The sequence below is a fragment of the Drosophila subobscura genome, chromosome J (genome assembly GCF_008121235.1).
Source record: "Drosophila subobscura isolate 14011-0131.10 chromosome J, UCBerk_Dsub_1.0, whole genome shotgun sequence".
In the NCBI taxonomy this organism is placed as follows: domain Eukaryota; kingdom Metazoa; phylum Arthropoda; class Insecta; order Diptera; family Drosophilidae; genus Drosophila; species Drosophila subobscura.
In genome coordinates, this window is record NC_048532.1 from 3,604,687 (window position 1) to 3,615,695 (window position 11,009).

General features: G+C 46.2%; 2 protein-coding genes across 2 annotated transcripts; both read right to left on the bottom strand.

Moving 5' to 3' along the window:
* Positions 1 to 3,793: 3,793 nt before the first annotated feature.
* On the bottom strand, positions 3,794 to 5,360 carry LOC117894867 (thioredoxin reductase 2, mitochondrial). Its single transcript, XM_034802127.1, has one exon. The coding sequence runs from the start codon at positions 5,336 to 5,338 to the stop codon at positions 3,800 to 3,802; it is 1,539 nt and encodes a 512-aa protein (XP_034658018.1). The 5' UTR covers positions 5,339 to 5,360; the 3' UTR covers positions 3,794 to 3,799.
* Positions 5,361 to 6,383: 1,023 nt separating this feature from the next.
* On the bottom strand, positions 6,384 to 7,288 carry LOC117894029. The gene is made up of 3 exons (XM_034800868.1): positions 7,147 to 7,288; positions 6,908 to 7,086; positions 6,384 to 6,845 (listed from the first exon to the last, which is right to left on the bottom strand). Exons 1-3 carry the CDS (start codon positions 7,229 to 7,231, stop codon positions 6,606 to 6,608), a joined length of 504 nt encoding a protein of 167 aa, XP_034656759.1. The 5' UTR covers positions 7,232 to 7,288; the 3' UTR covers positions 6,384 to 6,605.
* Positions 7,289 to 11,009: the final 3,721 nt, after the last annotated feature.

Sequence of the window (11,009 nt, forward strand, 5' to 3'; positions counted from 1 at the left end):
CAACGCACACACAAAGTAAACACTCGCAATTATGTGTCGCGATTGTATCTCTGTGTGTGTGTGTGTGTGTGTTTGCCGGCCGGCTTGCCAGAGTTGCCAGCCATTTGTGATGTTTTGGCTGGCACGCTATCAGAGCGCACACAATTCCAATGTCAAATATGCGACTCTCGACTCTTGTAGCTCGCAACTCGCAGCTCGGAGCTCGTCGCTGGCAAACAAGACAATGAAAATACTTCCCCATCTGTCTCTGCTGTCTTCTGTCTCCCGTCTTCTGTCCGTTCTCTGTCCCCACTCTGTTTGCCGCGTCTGGCGGCCCTTGGCGTTGGCATTAAAAAACAAAATAAATACTCTCTTCCTGCTCCCAGAGATGGGAGCCCGCCCAAGCACGAGCAAGCGATAACCCTGGCTCCCAGTCACGCGGCCATCCCTGCAACGGACGCTCTCGCTGCTAGTTGAGTCCTTGCCACATTCCTCCTGGCCACCACATCGTTTTGTCATTCTGTGAATGCGAGCAAACTTTGTGGCAAGGCGGGAGGAGAAGGAGCAGCAAGTACAATTGCTTTTATGAAATTAAATTACGCCACACACGATTTAAACACCCGTTGAAGGGCACTTGAAAAGAAAACTGGCAACTTTTGTGGTTTCCATGCGTTAATAGACACACAAGCAATGGAGCAATGGCGCTTGCAATCTGAAATCTGCTCAGAAAATCTGCATCCAAGTGAAGGAAACTATCGACGCCGAATGGTCGAAAGTAATCAATTAATGTCCACAGCCATCGACAAGACAAGCAATTTTCATTTGAATAACACTGTTAATTGAATGAAAATGTAATATAGAATTATCATCAAGTGTCTGTCTGACGTCGGATTGAGTCAGCACAGCTACCTCAATCATGACATGTAATGCAATCAACACAAGCAGAAGTGCCTTTGCAACGCTTTGACTTTGAAGCTTTCGGGTTTTTTCCAACTCCGGAGAAGAAGAATGACAAACTGACCGCAAAATACAATAGACAGATGGCCACTGCCACTGCTAGTGGCACGTTAAAGCTGCAAATGTAATTAAATAATTGCAATTGAAGGAAGAGCCTTGGAAATTACATAAATACATCAAATAATCAACACATTACCAACTTTTATGTAATTACATATGCAAGAGGCATACACAGATTGCAGATGCAGATGCAGATACACGCTCGTATAAGTGCAGATAAAGTTATATCTAAGCTGGAGCTGAAAACAACAATGGCAAACAAGACTGGCCGACAGACAGACAGCCAGATGGACGGAACAACAATTGTGGTACTCGTATAATTTGGTAAATGGAAATGGATACATTTAATAACTAAACTAAATAGAAAGCCATTCCTGTTCCTGTTCCTGTGCGATGTGTGCTCCCTTCAAAGCCACCTCCCATTTGTATCTGTATCTAATGGATATTTGTTTATTTGCATGGAAATTCGAAATTAAACTATTGAATCATTGAAAGCCCTTTGACTTAGCCAATATGTGGAACGTGTCCGATTCCCAATCCGAGCACCCCAAGAGTCTGCCAGAGTCTGCCAGGGTCTGTCTCTGGCGAAGATTCTGGCCAAGGCAAACAAATCGATTGGTGATTGCAAAATTTAACAGGATTTAAAAATTCGAAATTGCTAAACAAGACTTAAGCTTCTCCTGGGCCCTCGATGTCGAAGGTATGAGAGTATGTGCAATGCCACCATGCAGCAAACCACAAGCTGCTGTGGCTGCGTGCTTTAAGTGGAATTGTTTGTAATGCGTTGATGAGAACGAAAACAGCAGGGAGGGAAGGAAAGAGAACCCAATCGATAAGGGAAGAGCGGCCAGTCCCGAGTGCCCTCAATGAGGATTAATTTAAATGAGATTCTTAACTTACTTTAGTCTATTGGCACAGCGTGAGTAGAATACGCTTTTGTTCTGGCGCTGATTGCACAATTTTGTGAGCAATTTGTGTGCACCAACGGAGGGAAGGCTCACCTCTTGCATTGTCCCGAAACGAGATTTGTTTTCCATATCGCATCCGATTAACTGGCCAATGTCTTAGCTTGAGAGCTTCAGTTCGCAAATCATTTCCTGTACAGTTTCGCACTCGAGAGCACTCAATCAAGCTGTGTGGCAGTTGGCCACAAAGTGAGCAACGACTCGGGGACTGCCCAGCCCAGCCACTTGGACACGCAATCAGAGAGAAAACTTTCCGCACTTGCAGTGTATTGTAATTCAAGACTTTTCTCCAGCTATTCTGTTCTACGGAACAGGTCATGCTGACAAGAACCGAAAAACCGGAGAACAATAATGGGAGCAACAATGCAATTGCCAAATGCCAGAGCGATGGTGCCGGTTGCTGGCTGCTGGCTGCTGGGGTGCAACAGAAGATGAAAATAGTTTAAGTGCAAAATTTTACGCTTTATCGAATTACCCGCGGGTGCTTTAACTTACAGCCGAACTTTCGGACGAACAAAACTTTCACTGGCCACTCACCCGTGCCCTTCTTCAGTGCTTCTCCAGTTGCTCGTCCGGCAGCTGGAGCTGGAGCTGAAGCTGGTGCTAGATCTCGGGGCGGTCAGGTCACAATTTATGATTCCAAGGTGTTGCAATGGAAACTACGAGCACGAGTGCAGGCGCTGCTCTCCTTTTTCTTGGGTATAGAATTTGTTATATTTTCTTTCTGTCAGCCAGCAAGACCATTTGTTAAATGAGTTGGCAAAGCTAATCGAAAAGTTATGGCTGGAGAACTGAAGTGGTGGAGACTGTACTGCAATGCACTGTAAATGGCGCCTTGACCTGGATACGAGAGCTGCCACCTGGCCACGGTGGCCACTCCTGATGACCGGCACAAACAAACGAATAAATAACGCCGAGGCAAACATTTTAACCGGGGACGACCATACGCTCGTCCTTCGTCCTTCGACGAGATGAGGTGGATGCTGCAATAAAAAAAAATAATTTATAACAAAGCAACGAACGAAAGAAAGAGGCCGAAAGGAGGAGAGTCGAAATTTGCCCCAAAAAAAAAAAATGCTAAAGCAAGATTTATGCAAATCGGAAGTAAACATTAATCAAAATTTTTTCTATACCGAGGAGATCCCTTGCCATGGAAAGTGTTTTCCTGTGTGTGTTTGTGTTTGTGGCACAGTTTATGGTGCCATTCTGGGTCAAAGATGCAAATCGGATATGGGAGACCACCTCCAAAAGTAGCACAGAGCTGAGCTTTTTTTCTGGCAGAACTTCATAAATTAAAACTTCGTATGTCAAAAATGCAAACGCCCTGAGAATTGCCAGCCAGCCATTCCGCGCCGTCTCCAACCTTTTTCGACTCTTTTCGCTTTTCCGGGATGTCATTTATTTTGAAGTGTCAAATCAGCAGAACGTGTGTGTTGCGTGTGCTGCGGAGCAGGGATGCAGTCCACGACTGGTGGTGCCCTGGGCCTTGTGGGTGCCTCCTCAAGCAGTGCGTGAAGCGTGCCAGTCAAGTGCCAGACAATTAGTCTTCGTTTTGCGCAAAATTGTCACTGTGAGTCCGCTTTTTTAGGCAGTGACTGCTCCCCAGTGCGGATCTTGACCGGAGCCAACCCAGAGCATATGTTCCGTTGACATGGCCAGGACCCAAAGCCCTACGGGGTGCACGCACTCTGACTCGCACTCCTCACTCCACACCCACCCTGACAGCCATGTGTAATGATGTCTTGGCAGAGAGAGCCAGTCCAGTTCCTGAAAAGTGTGCAGTTTTTGGTTATGTTGTTTATTTAACTCTTTTTAATATACTTTGAGGCACCATTCAGCTAACTGCAGCAGGAGGATGGCTTGGGATCCCGACCCGAGCGTTTGGTAATCGAGAGGCGCGTAAACTCCTCGGCAGTCGTCGGGTGAATGCCCACCGTATTCAGCAGGGTCTTCACGGTGAGACCTGACTTCAGGGCCGCCGCAAATCCCTGTATGACCTCCCCAGCCACAGGCCCAATATAGTGCAGCCCAAGGATCTTCTGGTCGCCGGTGATCTCGGCCACAGCCTTGAGGTAGCAATGGCGCACGCTCTTTTGTGGTATAAAGAACTCTGTGGGCTTGTAGTAGCCGTGGAATACCTCGATGTTGTCCTGGCCGTGCGTCTGTATGGCCATCTCTTCGGACATGCCCACGCAGGAGTACTCCAGCGGCGTGAATACTGTAGTGGCCACATCAGCGTAGTCCATTAGCTGCTTGGAGCCGGCAAAGAGACGGCGGGCGAGTAGGCGGCCCGACAGAATAGCCACCGGGCTGAGCTCCGGACGGCCGTATATGATGTCGCCCACTGCAAAAATGTGTGGCACGTTGGTGGCCTCAGTGGCATCCACCACGATCTTGTCGTTTTTGGTCTGCACCCCGGCTGCCGGCAGGTTGAGGTCCTCGATCAGACCCTTGCGCCCAATAGCCCAGAGAACGGTGTCGAAGGTGTCGCTGTCTTCCTTCTTAGTCGTCGTGTTACGGTACTTGACCAGCAGTCGCCCATCCCCCTGGCGCTCCACCAAGCTGGGGATCGTTGTGTGGAGGAACTTGACGCCGCGCTCGGACATCATGGCCTCCAGCAGCTCGGACATCTGACGGTCGAAGCCGCGCAGCACTATCGAGCGCACCATCACCGTGGTATCGTAGCCCAGGCCCTTGAGAAAACAGGCGGACTCGAGACCCACATAGCCAGCACCCACTACGAGGGTGCGACCGGGCTCCTTGTCGTAGCTGAAGATGTCGTCGCTGGTGATACCAAACTCAGTGGCTCCCAGGATAGGTGGATAGCGCGGACGTCCACCCACCGCCACCACAACATACTCGGAGGACACCCGCTGCTTGGGTCCGCCCTTGACGGAGTACTCGATGGTGTGGGGGTCGACAAAGGCGCCCATTGAGTTGACGTACTCCACCTTCTTGTCGCGCAGGTCCACGCGCGTCACCCAATTGACGGACTTGATGTGGCTCTGCACGGAATTAACCAGCTTCTTCCAGTCGGGCTTGATGTTCTGGTCGTTCACGTTCCAGCCGTAGGCCACCGCCTCGTGAACCGCCTCGCCCAGCAGAGAGGCCTGATGCATCAGCTTCTTGGGAATGCAGCCCACATTCACGCAGGTTCCGCCCAGGCCCCACTTGGTGCCCGCGGGAGTGGGTTTCACGTAGTCAAAGCAGAGCACTCGGGCGCCACTGTCCACGGCCTCCTTGCCACAGGCTAGTCCCGCCGAGCCGCCGCCCAGCACCACCAGATCGTAGTCGTACTTTGCCTTGCCCAGAGACGCCACTGAGAGCGCGTTGGAGCGGCTGGAGCCACAGATTCGCAGTAGTTTCCACAGCGACATTTTGCTTTAAGAGTTACAGAAATGCTAAAAAAAACTATGAAATTGTGTAACAAATCAGCTGACAGCTAGTCCTGCCAACTGTATGATTGCTTTGTCTCCATTGATTCGTTAGCCAACACTGCCAAACCCAACAAAGAGTTGGTAGTTTAGCCAGTATTTAACTCGATTAGCGTTCGACTGACTCACTTACGAGTAGGATACGGTTACTAGATACAACCACACACCCAGTCTGTTTAGCCGACTCTGCATCAGCTAAAACCAAACCCAAATGCCACTATACTTCTGCTGTTGGCGACTGACTTTTAGTTACGATCCACAGTCACATGCCCAGAGCAAGGGCTCGAGTCAATTCGAGTCGAGTCCCGCATCCTCCTCCACTTTGCTCGGATGTCCGTCAGCGTCGTTCGCATTCAATTGCAAAATGATTTATGTGGCTCGGTTTTTATGCGCCCCTGGCCCGCGGGGACCAGGGATGGACCAGTGCTGATCTTATTGTGCGCGCTCACAGAACTAGTTCGTTCACTTCAAAGCAAAAAGAGGGCAAAATTTGAGGAAATCGACAAATCTCTTAAGCAAAATCTTTACCCTCACCAATACGGTGGAACATCTTGCAACCCCTCGACTTTGGCCTCTTGGGCAACCTTTAGCATACACATATACAAATGAAATGGTGAAATGTCAGCTCCAATGATTTATGCATCTCGCCCATGGACCATTTGGAATTTTTGGCAGGCCGTTGGGTAACTGGTTTCCTGCTCGTGTTTCCACCCCCCACACCATGTTCAAGTAAATGGCGCTATGGTCTGCTGCCTGCCCAGTCCCATTCCGATTCCCAGCCCCAATCCTTGTCCATGGCCTTGGCTATCCTAATTTCTAATCTAATATTTTTGCGTACAAGAGTAGAGCAGAGGAAATTCCTTGGCATGTCCGATGTCTACTCTGGATATGATTTACTTTTGCGGTTTGTTTTTGGTGCGTTTAACCGCAAATATTTAATGGTTTTATTTCCCCATTCCCCAGCCTCAGCCCCTGCCCTGGACAGCTCAGCTGCGATTCATTTGTCCATGCTCGTGCGAGTATCTGTGTCTCCGTTTCAGTTTCTGTACAGGGGATACCTCTCTCTGTGTGTTTGTCTCTGGGATATTTATTAGTTGAACCGATGGCCCAGTATTTGTAGCAAGACTAAGCCGGTGACGGATGTCGGAAGGGCGGACTGGGACCCACTTAAAGGCGCCATGAACTGTGTCGGAATCATTTTGAGCATAGGTCAGGACTTGCTACAGATTTCTTCTTCCACTAAGAAACATATAGACCTACAGATGAGAGCCATGTGAAGGGTGCTCATCGCCAGGCCGCAAAAGATAAACTGAAAGACATCGTGGCCCATCTGTCCCTGCCAGAGTGTCCAAGCGGTCATGAAAATATACACCAGAACCCGCTGGAAGATAAACAAATTCCAAATAAAAATCACTGGAGCTATCACTAGCCTGGTTCTAAGTTCGCGGGGCTATAAATAGGGTTGGGGAATCTTTGAATAGAATTTCAAGCACAGGTCTTTGAAGATCTAACCTGGAAGACAGCTGGCATCAGTAGCAGTAGGTTTATCCCTAGATTTGTGATCCAAAACTTGTCCCCGAACTCGCTGAATGGGTCGTCCATAATCCATTTCATCAGTGGCTGCTCGGGAGCAATAAATTTCCCAACTATCGGTATGAGGTGCAAGAGGCTGTGCTGATAGTCGGGTGGATCTGGAAATGGGTTGCGTTTCAGTGATTATTTAATTGTGCATTTGGAAATGTGGCACTTACCCTCTTCAATTCTCCCGATGTGCCATGCCAGCGAATACAGCAATAGATTGTAGCAGAGCAAAGCAATAGCAGATACTGATATCATTTTGAAGCACAATCAGAGCACAATAAACTGACAATAATACGATTCCGGGATACTGCGATTCTAGGCTTCTGGGATGTGGGGCTCTATGATGATCCTTATGAATAGCCAAGTAATTTTAATTTATTTTGTATTCTCTTTTTGTTTCTTTCAGGTAAGTGTGCTGTGCGTTGTCGGACTCGGTCAAATTTAAATAAACGAATTAATATCTTAAATTCGTCAACAATGAAACTTTGCCAATGGCAACGGAAGCGCTGGGAAAAGTCTTGGAATTGATGCGATAAAAGTTTAATTCGAAGTAAGGCTTCTCCGTCCATTTAGGCCTAATGTGCTGACAATCTCTGAATTCCAGCCACTCAGACCCCATACTCTCTCCTTTTGTTCGCATTCTTTTTATCTCTATCTTTCTCAGAGTATAATTTAAACTTTAAGATGACCAGGAGACCAGGGGCCTAGGCAACAACAGGGCAACAGACAGACGAAGAGAATTAAGAGGAAAACTTTTTTTTTTGTAAAAGTTGTAAAAAAAATTCAAAAGTTTCACCAATAAACATTAGAAAAACTTTTGCGCCTCGTCTCACCTTACCGTTTTATGATTTGAATTGCACCATGAAGCAGTCCCCACTCCTCACTCCCCACCCATAGGCATTATTTTTTGTCCTTTTGGTGGTAGCCCCATCCTGCCTAGCGACAAGCTTATCATAGCCTCTCTTCTTGGCCAAATGAAGCACAATTTTAGAAAAAACCTTAAAAAGTTTTTTTTATTTTTCTGTCTTTTGGGTCGGCGGTCGGTTGTCCGGGCCACTTCCAGATTTTTTGCGAATGGAACCTCGGTACTTTTTACTCTTCTTTCGAGCAGACATGGTTATCAGACAAAAGGTCAAATAATTCATCAAATATTAATTTAGTATGCGCCTAATTAGTTTGATTCAGCGCCGAGTAGTCGCTGACGCTGCCTGTTGCTCGTTTCACGCTGCCGCCTCCTGCTAGAGGGCAGACATCACTAAGGTGTTTTCTATGGGCCCGAGGCGGGGACTTGGCCAGAACCACCTTTCGGATCTGCTTACAATTGCCCAATTAACATCTAATGAGCGTCGAAAACTTGCGTGAGGAAAGAGTTCTGTACAAGTTGTTGTCAAAAGTTAAACAATTTTCCAAACAAAATATTTGACAGCTGCCACCCGAGAGTGGAAATCAGGAAGAGAGTGTGGATTAAAAAGAAGTCGAAGCGAATACCACAAAATGTATGTACATATGTATATATTAAAATGCATAGAAAATCACCAAAAAGGCAATGTTTGGCCAAAAATTCAGACAATAATTGAAAAAGCGTGGAAAAACAATAGTAGGTAGGTAGGTGGGTATATTTGCGTTCATTTGTTGAAATATTTGCAGATGGCAAACTTTTTGCAGCAATTATTTAATTTGTTGTCGATTCGAGGCATAAAATGTTCGATTCTTTTTCAATTTTCAATTCCTCGACATAGCCCTTGCTGTGGCCCGAGCAAAATGTTTCATTCCATGCACAAATATTTAATTTCGTTTATTGAAGTATTTGCTATTTGGTTTGGCTTTCAACCAGTCTTCTGGCATGTCTTCCTAGGAAGAGGCTTGACGTCTGAGGGTGAATGTTTCAGGAATGGACATTACACACACACGTGCCGTGCCGTGCCGCCTTGGCACACGCAACTTCTTGACCAAAATTCCGTACGGGGCCAAGACTTTTCTCAGGGTCTCTATTTGCAGTTTGTTGTTTGTTTGTTTGAAAGCAAAAATTTTATTAATTAATTTGAAATTGTTGCTTCTGCTGCTGTGGCCATGTCTAGAAATCGAGGAATGGGTGGGTCCTGGAATTGGCTCGAGAGCAAAGAGGATTTCATTTTGACTTCACACACAAATTCGATTAGTTTTCATAGGCAAAGTGTTTCGAAAACTAAACTAAATGTTTGGGCTTAGATTGGGTTTTGGCCTTGGTTGGCTCTTGGGGTTTTATTTATTGAGGGCCCAGCATTCGCTTTTAATTGATTTTCCCTGGCACATTCAGCTGGAAGGGTTGGCAGGCTATCCGCATGGATTTCAAATTAACTGAATTCCTATATCCCGGAATAATCTCAGTATTAACTATATTCATTTACTCTACCCCCTCTTTTTTAATATTCATAAACCAATTTGCGATATCTGACCCCAATGACTAAACCTCCTCCTCCTGCGCAGGCTATAAAAGTAGGCCATAAAAATTCCAATAAATGCATAAACCCAAAATCCACAAAATTGGTCAGCAATTGCCAGCAAAATCCTACAGATTTCCTCCCTTCGAACCACTCTCTCTCGAGCGAGAATAAACGACTTGAAAATGTTTTTAATTGCAGGCGAATATTTTGGCCAGAACACATAACTAGCATTCGAGAGAGGGGTGTCCGGGTTATGGGACTGAGAAGTGGCTTGTCGTAAAATCCCTAGTCCTGCAACACACACAAAAAAGAGTGGGGGGTGGGAGCCATAATGCCACATAAACCGTTTCATATCCTGCATATAAATATTTTTCAGCTATGAGCCAACAGACAGCAACACACAGCAACCACAATTAAAACCCAGGCTAACACAGCAAAATGTTGTGCGTAGATATCTACCTCAACCTCATCCCCATCGTCAGCCTCTTCCCTCAGATATCAAGTATACGAAATGATAGCCGCAGTGTGCTGGTGTTTGTGTGGGTGTGTATGTGTGTGGCAAAGTGCGAATTACAACACTTCCTGCTGGGCTTTCTCCAGTGTGGCTTTCTTTTACGAGCACAGCACTTATCAATGGGGAAGGTTAGAGAAGAGAGAGTATCGACAAACCGATACCCTACCTGGTTCGGCATTGAGACTGAGTACAGAACAGGAACATACTTATTTTTGTTTATCCTATCAAGAATATTAACTCGATCTACGTGACATATGATAAATATTTGCACATATTATGCAGAGCCGGTGCATACATATGTACATATGTACAACGATTCCTTCCCACTGTTGCAGGCACTTCCAATATTTAACAATATGTCAAGTACACGGTAGGTCGATAGGAGGACTCTGCCTTCTAGCAGTAATTTCCCTTCGAATTGCCGCTTATGGGCCGAGCAGAATGGAAATCAAATCAAGTTGAAATGCCGTACAATGCATTTAATTGCTGGAAACTGACCAAAAACTGTCCTAGTTTCCCGTAACGGAGACGGGCAGAGACAGCACAAATTCTTGAGTGCTTGCCACATATGCCGCAGTTTGTTGCCGTCCAATCAAGCGCACTCATTTGCACTGACCGAATGTGAAATGTTTCTGCAAGCAAATGCAAAATGCAAAATTGACCGGAGAGGAAAGGATTCGTATCGTATCGTATCGCAGCGCATCCAATTGAATTGCATTTTTTAAGCCACATTCTCATTAGCAATTAGAGCTAGAGAACGGATCCGCATGCAATCGATAATAGCTGCTGCTGATTGATGGCATCCCGTCGGGGGGCGAATGCGGAAAAATGTTTTGGCAGCCATTTAATTGTCCCATTTTTCTATGTCTGATGGTAATGGGAAAAAAAGTGATGCTCTAATTATGCATTTAATGCCTTTAATTGCCACGAAATGAAAATTCGAATGCATTTCCAATGCATTTTCTCCCACAAAATACCAATTCAACTAATCGCATAATCGGATTTGGCACGGCAGGTCAATTGAAATGAATAAATCATAATAGGACGCCTTGCCCAGAGCTCCCCTTGAGCACTTTAATAATTTCCATCTATGCAC

Bases quoted from the DNA above. Each gene is read 5' to 3' on its own strand.
- LOC117894867 (XM_034802127.1), bottom strand. From the start codon at position 5,338: ATGTCGCTGTGGAAACTACTGCGAATCTGTGGCTCCAGCCGCTCCAAC.
- LOC117894029 (XM_034800868.1), bottom strand. From the start codon at position 7,231: ATGATATCAGTATCTGCTATTGCTTTGCTCTGCTACAATCTATTGCTG. The intron at 7,087-7,146 runs GTAAGTGCCACA...ACCCATTTCCAG, and splicing joins CATCGGGAGAATTGAAGAGG to ATCCACCCGACTATCAGCAC. The intron at 6,846-6,907 runs GTTAGATCTTCA...CCCTATTTATAG, and splicing joins TGATGCCAGCTGTCTTCCAG to CCCCGCGAACTTAGAACCAG.